This window comes from Podarcis erhardii, assembly GCF_964252035.2.
Source record: "Podarcis erhardii genome assembly, chromosome: 8".
Classification (NCBI taxonomy): domain Eukaryota; kingdom Metazoa; phylum Chordata; class Lepidosauria; order Squamata; family Lacertidae; genus Podarcis; species Podarcis erhardii.
The window spans coordinates 1502487-1522185 of record NC_138499.1 but is presented as its reverse complement, the minus strand read 5'-3'; the positions used below and the strand labels follow the sequence as shown (position 1 = coordinate 1522185).

Here is a 19699-nt window from a genome sequence, read left to right as displayed (position 1 = left end):
TGCCTTTGTTCCCGAAGGCGAGATGGCAGGTCCCTTTCAGTCCTGCTCCACAATGTGGCTCTTTCTTCCTTGCAGCCCAGAGTCTCCTCCCTCTTGCCCTGGATTAAAAGGAGCTGCACTTTCCCCTCCTGTGTGGGAACCAGCCTGCCTCTTCCCCTGCCTGGTAGCTCAGCTGGGTAGGTGCCCGTCTCCCCTGGGGCAAGGCAGGCAGTCAGTGGACCCCCCAGTTGCAGGGAAGGCAGCCAGCCCCCAGCCCTGGATTGCAGAGGAGAGCTGGAGCCTCCTTTCCACCTCCAGCCTGGCACCCTTTTGATTTCCCCTGCTTGGGAATGCGCAGACCTTTGCCACCTGCCCAGCTCCTGCCCCGCCCCTGCCCAGATCTCAGCCAGGACTTTACTCCCAGCCGCCGAAGCAGTCCAGGCCAATGTTCCCCTGAAGGGCGATGCCAAGGCATGGGCTGTCCAGGGCTGTCCTGGGCCTCAGCCTTCTCCCCGGTGCCAGGCTCTGGACGGAGGCGTTCTTGAGCCCGTCCCTCAGCCCTGCTCCCTTCTTGCTTCGCAGGGGCCTTCAGCGGCAGGTGAGCCAGCCAGGGATGGCAGAGAACGGTCTGGCTCGGCGGGAGAAGGTGCTGACCCTCGAGTCCCTGAACCCCTCGGTCAAGAAGGTGGAGTATGCCGTGCGGGGACCCATTGTCACCCGAGCCCTCGAGCTGGAGAAGGAGCTTCAGCAGGTAAGATGGCGGGCTCTCCTTCGATGGCGGTGTCTAAAGATTGCCCAGATGTCTGCCTGCCAGGGATTCTTCAGCTGAGATTGCTGCATTTCCGGGGGTTGGACTAGATGGCCCTTGGGGTTCCCTTCAAATCATTGCAGTTCTATGATTCTAAGAGAGGAACGTGCCCGTCACCGTGGCATCAGGCCAGAGAAGCATCCCACCACTGGCAAGACTCTTCTCTCGCCTTGAGTTGGGGATTGAGCTAGTCGCTTTGGTCCTTTATCAGTTTGCGATGTTTCTAGACCATCGCTCGAATAGAGCGTTCACATGGCTGTAAATCCAGTAAAAGCAACCCGAAACGATATGAAACAAAACAGCTGGAAAGAAAGTAGGGTTTCTGTCTGACGGGTCTGGCATTTGCTCCAGATGAACCGATCTGTACTGATGCATGTGTTGGACACCTTTATCAAAATGTGCAGAGTGGCAGACAGAACTTTGAAATTGCATACATAAGGAAGGAACTGTCTGGCGGTAAGAGCTGTTTGACTGGTGCCGGCGCCTCTTTCCTCTGAGGTTTTTAAACGGGTTGAACGGCCGTCTTTCAGGGATTCTTTAGCTGTGAACCCTGCATTGCAGGGGGTTGGACTAGATGACCCCTGGTTCTCTTCCAACCCTACAATTCTACGATTCATACACACCCAGGTGATAAACGGCTAGACCAAATGTCTTGGAGAACAGAGCCAGAATACACAGCCCAGCTGTCCCCTCTTAAGAAACTACTAAACTAAGGCTTTTCAGCATCCCAAAAGATATTTGCAAGCTGATCTGGGTGCCCCAGGAGTTTCCAAGGTGCCACAGTCTGCCCAACCCTCCCAGACAGACGGGGCTTTCAGCCTCTCCACAGCGCTCAGAAGAGGGCAGGGCTCCCAGCAGGTAGACACATTCCTTCGGGAGCTCAGGCTGCAGAGGGCTTGATCACAGCCAACAGCTGGCTGCTGCTGCTGCTGCCGGTTTGGAAGAGGGTGGGCTTCCCAAAGGGTCTGTGGGCAGCAGCTGCAGCTCCCAAAAACCTCTTGGAGGGAGCCCAATGGCAGCTGGTATCAAGGGGGCATGAAGGTTGCCTGTGCTTGTGAGAGTCCTCTGACCCAGAAAGGACTGGAGCCCAACAGGTGAAGCTGGTGTGCTTGGTTTCTCAGGGGTTGATGATGATGATGGCTGGCAGCCTTAGTAGTTGCAGCGAGGGTTCCTTGCGTCACACGGGGTTGGACTAAATGGCCTCTGGGTCTCTTCCAGCTCTAGAATTCTAGGGTTCTAGGTCTGGAGCCCCGCCAAGTCCTGTCTGTCTGAAAAGTTATGCCCGGCTTCTTAGTTTTTTGTATGTTTTTTTAAAAAACTTTTTTATTCAGAATCAAAACAAAACATATTATCCAGAAACATATCATCCTTATTTCCCCCCATTTTTCCTCCCTCTCCCCACCCTCCCACACAACCCCCCACCCCCCGGCTTCCCTCAGTTCCAGTCTTTGGTTTCTCTGAGAATGCTGTTTTCTGCATGTTACACAGTTGTGTAATAGATCCTCAAACTTTTTAGCTGATTATTATCAATAAAAAGTTTGTGAATGTATATTCAAAGCCAACCAAGGAGCCCAGTTTGCTTTGTTGCATCTTCAAATACTTTGTAAAGGGTTCCCATTCATCTTTAAAGTCACAGTTATCCTTGTCCCATAGCATATATGTCAATTTTGCCAGTTCTGCATAGTCCATCAATTTTTCTTCCCATGATTCTTTAGTTGGGGTTTCTTCAGTCTTCCATCCTTGTGCTACCAGAACTCTCGCGGCCGTTGTCGCAGACATGAAGCGGTTTTTCAACTTTTTTGGCAGGTCTTTCCCTACCATCCCTAACAAAAATGCTTCAGGTTTTTTAACAAATGTTAAATGGAACATTTTCTCCAATTCGTTGTATATCATTTCCCCAATTTTTAAAATTACATTATAATCCCACCACATATGATAAAATGTACCTTCCTTTTCCTTACACTTCCAACATATATTTGAGCTAGTTTTGTGCATTTTCCCTAACTGCACTGGAGTTGTGTACCATCTGTACATCATCTTCATGTAATGCATCGGGCTTCTTAGTTTAAGCCGGTCTTCCACAAACTGGAGCTGGCAACACTTTCAGCTTCTTAGCTGAGTTCATGGTCCTCAAAGTCCAGTGTCAAGTCAGGGCTGGATTTGTGACCCTCCACCCTTTGTTATGCTGAAAGCACCATCCCTCTGGTCTCTGGGCTCTTGCAGGGGGGATGTGGGAGCCCTCCTGCTACTGAATACAGAGTCATCCATGTACGGGATGCTTTGTGCAGCTCCCTGCCCCAAGGGATTTACAATCTAGAAATAGCCACAAGGAAAACAGTGGGGGAGAATGGAGGGAGGGGCTTGCAGGGAAAGGAGGTCACTTCCTTGGAAGTGTCTGTAAATGTTGTGCAAATGTTGTATCTCTCTGATCCTCCACACCCCCCCCCCGGCAGATTTGTTTTATTTATTTATTCATAAAAATTTATACATTGCCCCACTGTAAGCGACACACAACTCAAAGCGGCTTGCACAAACGATCAAATAATAAAATTACCAATCGGCAACATCAAAAACAGTACCGTAATTAAAAACCTTTGGAAAGGTAAAATAACAACATGCCAAAATCAAATCAAAACTTTCTAAGCACCCACACAGGGTTGTCTGAACAAGAAGGCTTTTAGCAGGTGCCGAAAAGAGGACAGCAAAGGCACCCGCTTGATGTCCATTGGCAGGGAGTTCCAAAGTGTAGCTGGTGCCACACGAAAAGATTTGAGTCACTCTGCCTCTGTAGTTGGAGTCTGCCTCTGTAGTTGGAGTCAGGGATCCTTCTGAATCCCAGGTGCTGGAGTATTCAGGAGGGGAGAATATTTCTCTTGTGCTCGGATCCTGGCTTGCAGGATTCCCTTTGGGGTATCTGGTGGTCCAAGGGATGCGGATGGCACTGTGGGTTAAACCACAGAGCCTAGGACTTGCTGATCAGAAGGTTGGCGGTTCGAATCCCTGTGACGGGGTGAGCTCCCATTGCTCAGTCCCTGTTCCTGCCAACCTAGCAGTTCGAAAGCACATCAAAGTGCAAGTAGATAAATAGGTACCGCTCTGGCGGGAAGGTAAAAGGTGTTTCCATGCGCTGCTCTGGTTCGCCAGAAGCGGCTTAGTCCTGCTGGCCACATGACCCGGAAGCTGTACGCCGGCTCCCTTGGCCAGTAAAGCGAGATGAGCGCTGCAACCCCAGAGTCGGCCACGACTGGACCTAATGGTCAGGGGTCCCTTTACCTTTACCTATCTGGTGGTCCACTGTGAAGAATAATAATAATAATAATAATAATAATAATAATAATAATAATAATTTTTTATTTATACCTCGACCTTCCCGGTTCAAAAACTGGATTCACCAAATCTAAAAACTTAATTGTAAAAGCAGCATAAAAATACAGTATAAGAACATGGATAACAATAAATTTCAAAGTTCAGAAATCAATTTAGGGGAAATCCATCTAATAAACGTTAGATAATCCCCAGGGCTAGCTGGCTAAATTAGTCCTACTTGGGCCAGTGAGGAGGCCAGGGGAGAATTAGCTGTGGGATCCCAGAGCGGGTGATTGTCATAAAAGGGGAGGGGGAGGGAAGAGAAGGGAAATAAAAGAAGAGGCTGAATTCAAATTAAAAGCTAGGCGGAATAGCTCTGTCTTACAGGCCCTGCGGAAGGAGGTTAAATCCTGCAGGGCCCTGGTCTCCTGGGACAGAGCATTCCACCAGGTTGGAGCCACCACTGAGAAGGCCCTGGCCCTGGTGGAGGATAGTCTGACTTCCTTAGGGCCTGGGACTTCTGAACTATGGTTATTCATGGTCCTCTGTGGGGCAAACCAGGAGAGGCGGTCCCGTAAATACGAGGGCCCTAAGCCACAAAGGGCTTTAAAGGTCAAGACCAGCATCTTGAACCTGACCCGATACTCTACTGGGAGCCACTGGGACTAGCTGGGCCCCCTTTGGCCTGATCCTGCAGGCTCTTCTTATATTCTGAGTTGCTGGAAGGGTCTCTTCCCCGGGGGCATCCTTCCCTGTTCCTGGCATCACAACAGCCCTGTCCGCCGCCCCCTGGCTGGCGTCCCCCTTCCCCTGAAGGCTCTCATGTCCTCCTCCATGTGCCAGGACTCTGCTGGCTGGGGCAGGAGAGAGGTCACCCAGTGTATTGTCCCACTGCCATGGCAACCTGCACGGTGCGTGGCTCTGAATGGGGATCCTCGCTCTTCCTCTTGGCTCGACACCCCCTGGCGGGGGAAGCACAAAAGGAGATTCATGGGTGAGGAAGGGGGGCTGCCGTTCCTCAGTCCCAAGGAGGCCCCTCGCCCTGCAGGCGTCCAGCCAAGCAGAGGACGCTCTCCTGGTAACGGAGAGAGATGCTCCGCAATGAGGCTGCCAATTGCGGTTCTCCGGTGGGATTTGTTTTCTGGAGAAAAGGCAAGCTTTTGCCGCCTCAAAAGTATTTCACTGTAGTAACTAAGGAAGAGGACGCGGGTGGCGCTGTGGGTTAAACCACAGAGCCTAGGGCTTGCCGATCAGAAGGTCAGCGGTTCGAATCCCCGCAACGGGGTGAGCTCCCGTTGCTCGGTCCCTGCTCCTGCCCACCTAGCAGTTCGAAAGCACGTCAAAGTGCAAGTAGATAAATAGGTACCACTCCGGCGGGAAGGTAAACGGCGTTTCCATGCACTGCTCTGGTTCGCCAGAAGCGGCTTAGTCCTGCTGGCCACATGACCCGGAAGCTGTACGCCGGCTCCCTTGGCCAGTAAAGCGAGATGAGCGTCGCAACCCCAGAGTTGGCCACGACTGCACATAATGGTCAGGGGTCCCTTTACCTTTACCTTAAGAGATTCAAAAGAATCTGCAAACTAGCTACCAGCTATATTGAGGGGAATCTGCTCTGCTAGTGTGAGTGAAGGAAGGATAAGACTTATTTAATATATCCTTTCCTACTATGCTTAACATTCCTTAGGGGAGACATGGAAGAGGATGCATGATGGTAGTTTACATGCAACTACAGCAGGTGGCGCTGTGGGTTAAACCGCAGACCCTAGGGCTTGCCGATCAGAAGGTCAGCGGTTCAAATCCCCGCGACGGGGTGAGCTCCCATTGTTTGGTCCCTGCTCCTGCCAACCTAGCAGTTTGAAAGCACGTCAAAGTGCAAGTAGATAAATAGGTACCACTCCAGCGGGAAGGTAAAAGTTGTTTTCGTGCGCTGCTGTGGTTCGGCAGAAGCGGCTTAGTCCTGCTGGCCACACGACCCGGAAGCTGTACGCCGGCTCCCTCAGCCAATAAAATGAGATGAGCGCCACAGCCCCAGAATCGGCCACGAATGGACCTAATGGTCAGGGGTCCCTTTATCTTTATGTAGCTATAATATCCTTTTTGAGCACAGGTGACCAGAACTGCACACAATATTACAAAACTGCCACGCCATAGATTTATTTGTGTGTGTGTGTGATAAGATCTCTTTGGTGCTGATGCGCGGCTGACTCTGGCGTGGGGCGGAATTGGTGGTGCTGGTTGAGGGCTGCCCCCTGTGCCAAAAGCCACACCCGCACGTCTTCTCCTCTTTGCAGGGGGCGAAGAAGCCCTTCACGGAGGTGATCAGAGCCAACATTGGCGATGCCCAGGCAATGGGGCAGAAACCCATCACCTTCCTCCGCCAGGTACGGTCCTAGGGGAGGGCGGCGAGGGGGGCAGCCACAGGTGGGCTGAGGCCAGGGTTGCAGGGGGTGGAACGCCAGAGACAGCCCTGGGTGGGAAGGAGAGGGCAGGGCTAGGAGGGCAGACCTGTTGGATTTCTGCCTGGCCCGGAACTGTTAAAAGGTTAGGGGGGAAGTGGCTGGGGTGGTGGGGATATTTGAGTCCCCTGAGTTTCCATTGATCAAATTGGATTAATGGGGGATGGTGGGAGTTGGAGCCAAAGACCCAGAGGGCACCTGCTTGGCAAAAGTCTGACTGAGAGGGTGCAGCTCATAGACTGAAATGGGAGGGTTTGGGGGACCACGGAGGCTGGTTTTCAGCTTTGCTCTCTCCTGCCAGGTCAGCGCCCTCTGCATGTTCCCGGACCTCTTGAAGGACCCCAACTTTCCAGAGGATGCAAAGGAGAAGGCCCGAAGGCTGCTGGCGGCGTGTGGGGGGCACAGCATTGGTGAGCCCCCTTTGCCCTCCCTCTGGCATCTATAATATTCCACCTTGTCACAAATTCCAGATCTGCTGGTCCAGGAGTTCTGAAATATACTCGGAGTTGAGAGTGGATTTCATGCTCTTTATTCAGCTCATAGAAGTGAGGGATTCCAGTTCCTCTGAAATGTCTGCTTTACATACATTATTTACACAATGGGCCCCATGAGATTGGCTAATTCCGGGATTCACCTGTAGCCAATCAGGTTGCGGATTCACTTCCACCTGGAGCTGGATTGGGTGGCTCCTGTGGACCAATCCGACTGCTGCATTCTGGATCCTATTCAACTCAGTACATAACAAGTTCCTTCTCTCCTCCTCTCTCTCCCACCTTCAGGTGCCTACAGTGTCAGCCCTGGCATTGAGCTCATCCGGCAGGATGTGGCTCACTTCATTGAGCGTCGGGATGGCGGAATCCCCTCCAGGGCGGAAAACATCTTCCTGTCTACAGGCGCCAGCGATGCGATTGTGGTATTGGGGGGGGGCGCAGTTTGCTTTGGGCTAGAGAGCGGGCGAGGGCATGAAGTGGGGTGGCGAGGTTTGGTTGCAGGATTGGGGCTGCTCCTTTAACCCCACTACCACCACCTCTGAGACTCCCTCTTGGTCTGCCCCTTAGACGATCCTGAAGCTGCTGGTCTCAGGGGAGGGGCGCTCCCGTACGGGGGTGATGATCCCCATTCCCCAATACCCGCTTTACTCTGCCGCTTTGGCCGAACTCAACGCCGTGCAGATCAACTACTACCTGGACGAAGACAAATGCTGGGCCCTGGACATCGGGGAGCTGCGGAGGGCCCTGAAAGAGGCTCGCCAGCACTGCCAGCCCCGTGCCCTCTGCATCATCAACCCGGGCAACCCCACCGGTAGGTCCCCGAAGCTCAGGGTACCCCAGCTGCAGGGGCAGCCTTGGGTGGTATTGTTGTAAACAAAAATCTGCCCTTTTCCGCTTATGGGGTATCCAAGAGCCGATATAGAGTCCTTACATAGGTTCCCTATTGGTAGGAGAAGATAACAGAGGCCAACCAGAGAATATTGCTAGTAAGCCTGATCTTTATTGATCTGTTGCAACAGGGTCCTCACTCACCACACGCAGGATGGAGGAGGAACCCAGAACAATGGCGCTCAAGGCTTTATATAGACATTTTAGATTTCCTGCCCTGGAGCTCCAGACCACGCCTCCATACATCATACACACATCACAAAAGGGGCTGTAACCTAAGACCACCCCCCAGATACATCATACCTATATCACAGAAAAGGCGGTCTACAGCAGAAATCTGAGTGCATTGTTGTTTATCTCGTCTGACAGGTTACGTGTTTAATGGTCACTTGATTGGATTGCCAGGGGAGCCTGGCCAGTCTTTTGTAAAGATAAATACTTAGTTCCTGAGCCAGGTCACAGCCTCACACCCTATTCATATCTTAAATGTGCCCTTAAGACAGGATTTGTGAAGGAAAAGACAATGGGGAGGCTTTTCCATTTTCCTTTGACCTTGCAGAGAAAACATTTGGGAATCAAAATGGTTCCAGGTCGGTCTTCCTGTGCTGATCTATGTACGTGCTTGGTCGGTACACTTAGGAACATTTAACATGTATCTAAGACCTCAAAATTCCTATCACAGTATGGCGCCCAGTGGAGAGCAGAGCATCTCCCCCTGCAAACTTCTCTTTGTCTCCTCTTCTCTCGCCTCAGGGCAGGTCCAGAGTCGCCAGCGCATCGAAGATGTCATCCGCTTTGCCTGGGAGGAACAGCTCTTCCTCCTGGCTGATGAGGTGAGACTTTGGGACACTCACAAGCAAAAGCAGTGATGCTTCTTCGAGAGCCAGTGTGGTGTAGTGGTTAAGAGCGGTAGTCTCGTAATCTGGGGAACCGGGTTCGCGTCTCTGCTCCTCCACATGCAGCTGCTGGGTGACTTTAGGCTAGTCCCACTTCTCTGAAGTCTCTCAGCCCCACTCACCTCACAGAGTGTTTGTTGTGGGGGAGGAAGGGAAAGGAGAATGTGAGCCGCTTTGAGACTCCTGAAGGGGAGTGAAAGGCGGGATATCAAATCCAAACTCTTCTTTGGATTTGGAACTCTTCTTCTTCTTCTTCTTCTTCTTCTTCTTCTTCTTCTTCTTCTTCTTCTTCTTCTCCTTCTCCTTCTTCTTCTTCTTCTTCTTCTTCACACCAGTTGCTGGTCCCACTTGGGTGGGGGTGGGGGACTCCCTGGTCCTGAATGGGGTGACTGTGCCCCTGAAGGACCAGGTGCGCAGCCTGGGAGTCATTTTGGAGGCTCAGGTCAATTCTGTGTCCAGGGCGGCTGTCTACCAGCTCCATCTGGTACGCAGGATGAGAGCCTATCTGCCCGCAGTCTGTCTCACTAGAGTGGTGCATGCTCTGGTTATCTCCCGCTTGGACTACTGCAATGAGCTCTGTGTGGGGCTACCTTTGAAGGTGACCCAGAAACTACAACTAATCCAGAATGCAGCAGTGAGACTGGTGACTGGGAGCGGCTGCCGAGACTATATAACACCGGTCTTGAAAGACCTACATTGGCTCCCAGTATGTTTCCGAGCACAATTCAAAGTGTTGGTGCTGACCTTTAAAGCCCTAAATGGCCTCGGTCCAGTAGATCTGAAGGAGCGTCTCCACCCCCATCGTTCTGCCCGGACACTGAGGTCCAGCTCCGAGGGCCTTCTGGCGGTTCCCTCATTGTGAGAAGTGAGGTTACAGGGAACCAGGCAGAGAGCCTTCTTGGTGATGGCACCCGCCCTGCGGAACGGAAGCTAAACAGCCATGTTTAGGGAAGCTTTTAATGTTTAATAGGTTATTGTATTTTAGTGTTCTATTGGAAGCCGCCCATTATTATCATTGATGCTTGCGCGCCAACCCTGTGCCCCTTCCACCCCCAAGGTCTACCAGGACAACGTTTACGCCGAGGGATCCCAGTTCCACTCCTTCAAGAAGGTGCTCTTTGAGATGGGGCCCAAGTACTCGGGCAGCGTGGAGCTGGCCTCCTTCCACTCCATCTCCAAGGGCTTCATGGGCGAGTGAGTAGCCTCTTCTGCCGCACTGCCTGGGGGATAGCCTCTTCTGCCTCCTGTGAAATGGAAAGAGGGGAGAGTCTGGCTTCTTCCCTGACTTAAAATCTCCTGCCTAATATGGAGCCAGGAAGAGTCGGTGGATATTTTAATATTTACGTTCGGACCAATCCTACTGCACAGTTTTGCCCACTTCCTTATGTCGTCAGGTGCGGCTTCCGAGGTGGTTACATGGAGGTGATTAACATGGACCCCTTAGTCCAGCAGCAGCTGAGCAAGCTTATCTCTGTGCGCCTCTGCCCACCAGTGACTGGGCAGGTCCTCTTGGATGTCGTTGTGAATCAGCCTCAGCCTGGAGACCCTTCCTACCAACAGTTCTGCCAGGTGAGTAAAACGGAGACTGGCGGTGCATTGAGAGGAACTGAGAAATTTTGGAATCACAGCCAATAGCAAATTGTTGTTTAGTCGTTTAGTCGTGTCCGCCTCTTCGTGACCCCCTGGACCAGAGCACGCCAGGCACTCCTGTCTTCTACTGCCTCCTGCAGCTTGGTCAAACTCATGCTGGTAGCTTCGAGAACACTGTCCCACCATCTTGTCCTCTGTCGTCCCCTTCTCCTTGTGCCCTCCATCTCTCCCAACATCAGGGTCTTTTCCAAGGAGTCTTCTCTTCTCATGAGGTGGCCAAAGTCTTGGAACCTCAGCTTCAGGATCTGTCCTTCCAGGGAGCACTCAGGGCTGATTTCCTTCAGAATGGAGAGGTTTGATCTTCTTGCAGTCCATGGGACTCTCAAGAGTCTCCTTCAGCACCAGAATTCAAAAGCATCAATTATTCGGCGATCAGCCTTCTTTATGGTCCAGCTCTCACTTCCATACATCCCTACTGGGAAAACCATATCTTTATGGACCTTTGTCGGCAAGCTGATGTCTCTGCTTTTTAAGATGCTGTCTAGGTTTGTCCTCACTTTTCTCCCAAGAAGCAGGCGTCTTTTAATTTCGTGACTGCTGTCACCATCTGCAGTGATCATGGAGCCCAAGAAAGTGGTTTAGACTAGGAGCATACAAAGTGGGGAGCGGAGGGGGCGGGCCGCCCCAGGTGCCACTCTGGGAGTGTGTGTGACAAGATATGGCCCCTGCCTCTCCCCCAGCTGTGGAGCAGCCGAGGGCGCGTGCAGTCAGTATAGGCGCTGCTCGCGCGGCGTCCATACGGAAGTCTGTATAGGTTGCCTCTCGCACAGCGACTGTACAGGCTGCCATGTATGCACACTCCGCATAGATGTTGGGTGTGTGCCACTGGGTGGTGTGTCCCGCCCCGGGTGCCAGACAGGGTTCCTGTGCCACTGGTTTAGACCACAGTGCCACCTGTGTCCCTATTTGGGCCTGTAGGGGCGAGAGATGAATCGTGGCCATTCATGGCCTCTTCCTGGTTCCTTTGCTCCATCCTCTGACCTGGGGGGTCTCTCTTCCTCCTCACGATGCAGGAAAAGCAGGCCGTGCTGAGCTCTCTGGCCCAGAAGGCCCAGCTCACCGAAGAGACCTTCAATAGAGTGCCTGGGATCCGCTGCAACCCTGTGCAGGGGGCCATGTATGCCTTCCCCCGAATTCATCTCCCACCCCAGGCTGTGCAAGAGGCACAGGTAAGGCCACACCTCCACCTGGGGCTTCCAGGGTCCTCTTTCCAGGGAGGGGCCAGGACTCAGGGGCAGGACAGATGCTAGGCGTGCAGAAGAGGGCTGCAAATTTGAGCCTCGGCCTCTCCAGCTGGAAGGATCTCTTTGCCACAAAACGTTTCATTGCTTTCGTTGCATTTATCTATTCATGCAAATATTTGCATATTGCCGCATCACTTTAAAAGGTATATCAAAGCGGTTGGCAGCAATAAAAACATAAATCCATGCAATAAAAATGCAAAGAAGTTAAACCATGCATCATTTAAGGATTGTGGAAGGGAGGCTTGGCAGAATAGAAGATGTATGCTGAATCTCTGGGGTAGAAGTTTCCACTGGACAGGCCTGGAGACATTTCTCATTGTCGTCCCATGAGCCTCACCATGGGCTTGGGTTGACCAGGTACCTTTTTGGAAGTTGTGTGTCTTTGATTCTTTGTCCTGCCTGGGACTCACCTTCCAGAACTTGGCTGCCCATCTCCTGAGCGCTGAGCTCCACCAGCTTCAGCTTCCAAGCGGGTAGCATCCCATTCCCACGTCTCCAGAACACGGACTGGCTCCCATCTCCCAGCCCCCCCCCAAAAGCATCTCCATGCCACTAGCTCTTCTCTCCCCCCTTCCCTTCTCCCAGGCCCTGGGCCAGGCGCCAGACATGTTCTTCTGCCTGAAGCTTCTGGAGGAGACGGGCATCTGTGTCGTGCCAGGGAGTGGCTTTGGGCAGAAGGAAGGGACCTTTCACTTCAGGTAAAGACCCTCTTGGCTCCCTGTGGTCTCTCTCCACACCTGGGACTCCAGGTAGGCTCTCAGGCTCTCACCCCCATCATTCTGCCCGGACACTGAGGTCCAGCTCTGAGGGCCTTCTGGCGATTTCCTTGCTGCGAGAAGCCAAATTACAGGGAACCAGGCAGAGGGCCTTCTCGGTGGAACCCCCTCCCACCAGATGTCAAAGAGAAAAACAACTTTCTGACTTTTATAAGACATCTGAAGGCAGCCCTGTTCAGGGGAGTTTTTAATGTGTGACATTTTGATGTATTTTTAATCCTTGTTGGAAGCCGCCCAGAGTGGCCCTCAGAGCTGGACCTCAGTGTCCAGGCAGAACGATGGGGGTGGAGACGCTCCTTCAGGTCTACTGGACCAAGGCTGTTTAGGGCTTTCAAGGTCAGCACCAACACTTTGAATTGCGCTCAGAAATGTACTGGGAGCCAGTGTAGGTCTTTCAAGACCGGTGTTATGTGGTCTCGGCGGCCGCCCCCAGTCACCAGTCTAGCTGCCGCATTCTGGATTAGTTGAAGTCTCCGGGTCACCTTCAAAGGTAGCCCCACGTAGAGTGCATTGCAGTAGTCCAAGCGGGAGATAACCAGAGCATGCACCACTCTGGTGAGACAGTCTGCGGACAGGGAGGGTCTCATCCTGCGTACCAGATGGAGCTGGTAAACAGCTGCCTTGGATACAGAACTGACCTGCGCCTCCATGGACAGCTGTGAGTCCCAAATGACTCCCTGGCTGAGCACCTGGTCCCCTCCTTTAAAAGAGAATTAGACACATTCATGGAGGAGGAGAGGGCTACAGGTGGCTATGAGCCCTGATGGCAATGTTCTGCCTCCACAGTCAGAGGCAGCCAGGCTTCTGAGTCCCAGTTGCTGGAAGGCTCCAGTGCTCAGGTCCTGCTGACAGGGTCCCAGTCTTGCTTGCACGCGAGAAAGAGAGGGTTGCCTCTGTCAGGGGATGGGCGGATGCGGTGCTCCTTGGGTCTCTTCCAGCTCTGCACTCCCCTGAGCCAGTGTGGTGTAGTGGTTAAGAGCGGTAGACTCGTAATCTGGTGAACCGGGTTCGCTTCCCTGCTCCTCCACATGCAGCCAGGGCCTTGCAGAGCCAGGCAGAGGCCCGGGCCAGGTAGATAATGTGCCCCCCTTTTTTTACCCTGGGGATAACTGAAGTCCTATAAATAAGTATATTGTTATGTACTGAGTTAAATAGGATCCAAAAGGCAGCAGTCTGATTGGTCCTAGAACAATAGGATCCAGTATGCAGCAGTCTGGTCCTAGAACAATAGGACCCAGAATGCAGCAGTCTGATTGGTCTGCAGGAGCCACCCAATCCAGCTCCAGGTGGAAGTGAATCCACAACCTGATTGGCCTACAGGTGAATCCCGGAATTAGCCAATCACGTGGGGCCCATTGTGTAAATAATGTATATAAAGCAGACATTCTGGGGGAACTTCCATTCCTCCTCACCACTATGAGCTGAATAAAGAGCATGAAATCCACTCTGGCCTCCGAGTATATTTCATATATATATATAATTTTCACAAAAGTTATGCTGACAAATAATTTTATTTCAAGGCTGGAACCGTATCTGCATATAAAGACAAAATGGAAAATATAGATAAATATGCTGACCGAGGCCCCCTTTGGAATCGGAGGCCCAGGCCAAGTGGTCCATATGCCCCCCCCCCTCTGTCTGGGCCTGCATGCAGCTGCTGGGTGACCTTGGGCCAGTCACACTTCTCTGAAGTCTCTCAGCCTGACCTACCTCACAAGGTGTCTGTTGTGGGGGTGGAAGGGAAAGGAGAATGTTAGCCACTTTTGAGACTCCTTTGGGTAGCGATAAAGCAGGATATCAAATCCAAACTCCTCTTCTAATTCTTCTTATTCTCTGAATCTCTCCTTTCTCGCTCTGCCCCAGAATGACCATCCTGCCGCCTCTGGAGAAGCTGAAGGTTGTCTTGCAGAAGATGAGCCAGTTCCACGCCAAATTCACCCAGGAATATTCTCCACTCCAGCTTCTGGGCAGCAGCCAGAAGACTGCAGAGAAGCAGGGGCATTAGGGTGGGGGCTCTTGCCCAAATCTCCTCCCTGCCTTCATGCCACTGCCAGTGGGACTCCTGACCCAGGAGGCCCGGTCTGGAACTGGGATCAACTCTGCTCTCCAGAGAGCAGCTTCTGCTGCACTTCAGAGCCCCTCTTAATAGCAAGTTCCCATAGACAAGGCCTCAATGTACTGGGAGGGGGAATGGGCACAACCCTGTCTCAGCTCCCAGGGACCTGGTACCCCCTTTCCCCTGGCTCACGATGCCATCTCTGCCTTGCCTCCTCAGAGAGAACAGCCTTCACAGCATCCCAGTCTGGTTCCTCTGCCCTCCAGACGGACAAGGGGGTGGGTGGCAGAGAAGGGGCGGCAGTGGGGTGTCTCTGGGGTGAGCAGAATGAGCAGTGGGGCAGGTGTCAAGCCCCCCCCCCAAGTCACCTTCTGCCCAGACTTTGAGCCCTGATGTAGACCTGACACAATTCCTTCTGTGAACGGAGGGGGGGGGGTGGGATAGCTGAGGGTCTATTAAAGCCCCCATGATAAACCAGAGCCGCCTCCGGACTGTCACTGGGGGGCCTTCCAGACCGCCTCCATTTTGGGGTGGGATTCAGTCCTGTGCCGGCAAATCCTGGTTGTAAAACTGGAGCAGATTTGGTGCTTCTGCCCTCCCAAGGAAAGCTTGTCTTTTTGCAGGAAGGGAAGTGGTGGGGAAATGCTGTGGAGCGCAGGAGAATCTTTGCTTGATGCAACATCATTTAACTGCACTGCAATCATTGGAACCAATGCTCAGTCAGTGGGGTTTCTGCAGAAGGGATTCAAGAGCGGACTGGGCATTTCATGAGGTCTGCAAAGTTAAAACACTCTGTTGCCCAAGTGCAACAAATCAACTTTTTAAAAGTCTTTTGTGGTTAGGAAAGTGATGAGAAATGTACACATAAACACTTAAACACACCCTGTGACCTCCAGGTATAGGGCAGTATATAAATTCAATAAATAATACAGTGGACACTTGGGTTGCAAACGTAATCCATGAGGGATGACGTGATCCATGCAGGGCGCATGTTCGCAACCTGCAGTGTTCGCAATGCATGTGCGGGTTGTGATTTGGCGCTTCTGTGCATGTGCAACCACTAAAACCCGGAAGTAACCCATTCTAGTACTTCTGGGTTTCAGTGGTCCATAACCTGAAAAAACACAACCTGAAGTGGCTGTAACCCGAGGTATGACAGTAATAATAATAATAATAATAATAATAATAATAATAATAATAATAGGTGAATACTCAGTAAGCAGGTTGCCTGGAGGAATCCTAGCCTGGAAGGGGGGTCTCCCCTTCTGTGCCTTCCGGCCACTGGCATTTGGAAGCAGTTGCTGCCTCCAACGGTGGATTCAGAGCGTAGACATCTGGCTTAATAGCCATTGATAACCTGCTTCTCCATGAATTTTGACAGTTTCTTTAAAGTCGTCTCAGTTAGTGGCCCTCCCTGCCTCTTGTGGAAGGGAGTTCCACAGTTTGCTCTGCCTGAATAAATCCTTCCTTCTATCCTGAATCTTCTCACATTCCGCTTTATTGGATATATAAAAAGGTAAAGGGACCCCTGACCATTAGGTCCAGTCGTGGCCGACTCTGGGGTTGCAGCGCTCATCTCGCTTTATTGGCTGAGGGAGCCGGCGTACAGCTTCCGGGTCGTGTGGCCAGCAGGACTAAGCCGCTTCTGGCGAACCAGAGCAGCGCACGGAAACGCCGTTTAGCTTCCCGCCGGAGCGGTACCTATTTATCTACTTGCACTATGACGTGCTTTCGAACTGCTAGGTGGGCAGGAGCTGGGACCGAGCAACGGGAGCTCACCCCCGTCACGGGGATTCGAACCGCCGACCTTCTGATCGGCAAGCCCTGGGCTCTGTGGTTTAACCCACTGCGTCACCCGCATCCCTTTATTGGATATATAAGTGGCAAAAATTGATGGCACAGCTTATACTGGGAAGAAGAAGCAGAAGAAGACGGAAATACATTCTGTTTTTCCCTAACGCATTCCATTTTTCTTTTGTCACGGAACCCAAGGTGTGGTAAGAATTCACCTCTGCGCCACATTGTTCGTTTCCCAGGTGGGGATCAACCACCTTTTGCTTTTGTTTTTTAAAATGCTTTTTATTGATTATTCATTTCACATAAGCAAACCAAATACAATAATGTTCCATAATCATATACCCACTTTCTTTCTCAACGATCTGCCGATCACTGACTTCCCTCCCTCCCTCCCTCCAGCAGGTTCTCCTACTCCAATTACCTTTCCACAGTTTCTTAATAATTTCCCAACCACGTCATAAGATTTATTTCAGTCCTACTAGAGTCTTCAGACTTCTACAGTTATTACTTATATACTCCACAAATTTACTCCACGCTCTTCGGAACTTTGTTTCCTCCTGGTTGCAGATCCTATACGTCAGTTTTGCTAATTCCGCTAATTTGACCATCTCAGTCTGCCACTCCTCCACTGTTGCTAGTTCCTGTATTTTCCATTTTTGGGCTAACAAGGTTCTAGTAGCAGTCGTAGCATACATAAATAACCTTTGTCTATTTTTTCCATTTCCTCTCCCATCAAGCCGGAACAACCACTTTTTGAATAAACTACAGAACCAAGGAAACTATTTCCAAGTCCAGCGTCCAGATTTAGGGACCCAGCATTTATTATAGCTATGGCAATAGGGCAGAGCTCACTCAACGTGCCAGTTGAGAAAAGTTGATATACCGTATTTTTCGCTCTATAAGACGCAACAGTCCATAAGATTCACCTAGTTTCTGGAAGAGGAAAACAGAAATTTAAAAATTCGGAATCCCATAAGCCAGGACAGCAAGCGGGATTGCTTTGCAGTGGGATAAATGCACACAGCCTCTCGCAGGCAAGGGGAGCCTTCATCCCCTGCCCTGGAGAGGCTGCACACGGCTAAGGCTCCCCCAAGAGCCGCGCTCCCTTTAAAGAGTGTGCAGAGTGTGTGTGTGGCTCTTGGGGGCATTTGTGGGAGGTGGAGCCACGTGCTAAGCCAGAAGCCAGGACAGCAAGCGGGATCGCTCCTGTTATGTACTGAAGTTCTCACCCTGGGCCAGCAGGGGGATACTGTAGATAGTTATGCAAATGAAAGGTCGAAAGTGATGTTCAGTGATTGGATAGTTAGCATGCAAATGAAGGATCGAAAGTGACGTTCAGTGATTGGATAGTTTTAGAAAGTTGTAACAGTAACAAGGTACTGGAGCTCGATATAAGCAGGCTGACTGTGGCCTTCAGTTCAGTTCTGGCCTTAGAATAAAGGAAAGCTGTTTGAAGAATCGCTGTGTCGTCTGATATGTTCGCCCACAACTTAACAGCTCCTTACAGAGCTCCACAGAGAACTTCATGAGAAGCTTCGAGCCATCTTCATTCAGGACCATAGAACAGCCTATCGGAATGTGAGCAATATTTCTACATCTGCCTTGATTATCTTCAATAAATCTGTGTATGAGAGCTTTGTGGAGTTTTGTTAATACTATCCAGAAAGAGAGAGGAATCTCCAGATGAGACACCCGCTGTGTTATTCTGTGCAATGTGTGTGTGTTCTTGAATACCCCGAAACGTAAAGGAGCGATAGAACCAGCAATTTCCCAATACCTGTGTATATTTCAGTCGTTTTCAGAAGAAATTGGGCCACCGTCTCTGAGCGCTGCATGAACTCAGCATTTATCACTTCCTATAAAAAGAAAAGCAGAAAAGAAAAGGGTTTCTCACTCCAAATGAGGCCAGGGTAAAAGCAACTGCAATATTTTAAGACAGAATATTTATTGATTTATTTCATAACATTTATGCACCACTAAATTGTAAAAAAAAACCCCCACAAAGCAGTTGACAAAGAAAACAAAAAGATTTTAAAACTGCAAAGCCCCCCATTTTTAAAAAATATTCAAGCATAAAACCAGCAAAACTAAAAACTAGATGAAAACACACAAGTGTTTGAAATATCTGGGCTGGTTTGTTTAAAAAAAGTTAAAAATTTTCAGCATGCATTGAAAAGGGTACTGTTATGTACTGAGTTGAAAGGATTCAAAATGCAGCAGTCTGTTGGTCCTAGAACAATAGGATCCAGAATGCAGCAGTCGGATTGGTCCACAGGAGCCACCCAATCCAGCTCCAGGTGGAAGTGAATCCGCAACCTGATTGGCCTACAGGAGAATCCCCGAATTAGCCAATCACATGGGGCCCATTGTGTAAATAATGTATATAAAGCAGACATTTTGGGGGAACTTCCATTCCTCCTCACCACTATGAGCTGAATAAAGAACATGAAATCCACTCTCGACTCTCAGGTAAGTTATATATATATAACTTACCCGACATGCACGACAGCTGTGTCCACACTAGGGCATAAATACATGTTCCTGTGGGTCACGGCTTCTGCTGAGCACTACCTCCCTCTTTCCTGTCCCCACTGGTGGGCAGTGCCAGGTGGGAGCTCCTCACACTCTTTGGGGGCCCCTCTCTGCCCTGCACCCCACGGCGCCAACCAGGATGAGGTGTGAGTGGCAGGATTTGTCCCAGGAGCACGTGTCGGGTTCCCAGTGGGGTGGGCGTGACAACACCCTGAGCAGCTGGACCATCTGAGCTTTGGGGGGGGGGCTATCAGTGTTTTTAATAACCAACAGACAAAGAAATAAGTCACTGCTGAGGTGCCGCCCCAGTTGTGATGCCCAAAGAGGTTATGGTGACGCGTCCACAGCTTCTCCCATTGGCTGGGGGCTGTCTATGATGTCACAAAGGCACCTGTCAGTTGCCTGGCTATAAAGGTGGCCTCTCCCTCTTCCCAGCCCAGACCTCAGTGGGCAGCAGCTCTGGGGGGGTCTCCTTCCTCGGGGAGGCAAAATGGCAGGAGGAAAGAGGCACTCATCACACAATGGGATGCTGAGGAACAGGGAGAAGGCAAGTTCGCTTGCTGGGTGGGATCGCAGCTTGAAGGCAGCTAATTTCCACAGTCAGAAGTTGTCTGGTGTCTGGTAACACACCTGGCAGAAGATGACAGGTGTTGGTGGCTGGTGGAGTTTGCAGTCAGAAGCCAGCGGGTGGCCTAAGGTGCTGCAGATGTCAGCTGGCTGAAGGTCACCTTTGGAAGTCAGTTGGCAGAAGCTGTGTGGAGATTCATGACTTGAAGCTGGGTGTGTGTGTGTGTGTGTGTGTGTGTGTGTGTGTGTGTTT

At 51.2% G+C, this 19699-nt stretch overlaps 1 protein-coding gene and 1 long non-coding RNA gene across 4 annotated transcripts in view; both read left to right on the top strand.

Annotated features, from left to right (window-relative positions):
• The window catches only part of GPT (glutamic--pyruvic transaminase), a 30936-nt gene extending 16299 nt beyond the window's left edge, over positions 1-14637 (top strand). Inside the window, exons 2-13 of one of the 3 annotated variants that reach the window (XM_081874357.1) lie at positions 76-176; positions 562-730; positions 6385-6474; positions 6851-6959; positions 7329-7462; positions 7608-7851; positions 8682-8761; positions 9882-10018; positions 10219-10393; positions 11488-11643; positions 12304-12416; positions 14358-14637. In XM_081874357.1, the coding sequence (XP_081730483.1) occupies positions 593-730; positions 6385-6474; positions 6851-6959; positions 7329-7462; positions 7608-7851; positions 8682-8761; positions 9882-10018; positions 10219-10393; positions 11488-11643; positions 12304-12416; positions 14358-14499 (1518 nt within the window). In that variant the 5' untranslated portion in view covers positions 76-176; positions 562-592 and the 3' untranslated portion in view covers positions 14500-14637. Of the gene's footprint in view, positions 1-75; positions 177-418; positions 731-6384; positions 6475-6850; positions 6960-7328; positions 7463-7607; positions 7852-8681; positions 8762-9881; positions 10019-10218; positions 10394-11487; positions 11644-12303; positions 12417-14357 lie in introns of those variants that run through there. The other 2 variants (XM_081874358.1, XM_081874356.1) reach the window with 2 other exon arrangements.
• Positions 14638-17417: 2780 nt separating this feature from the next.
• LOC309349167 lies at positions 17418-17980 on the top strand. The gene is made up of 2 exons (XR_014159790.1): positions 17418-17560; positions 17855-17980. It is a non-coding gene; the product is annotated as an uncharacterized lncRNA (long non-coding RNA).
• Positions 17981-19699: the final 1719 nt, after the last annotated feature.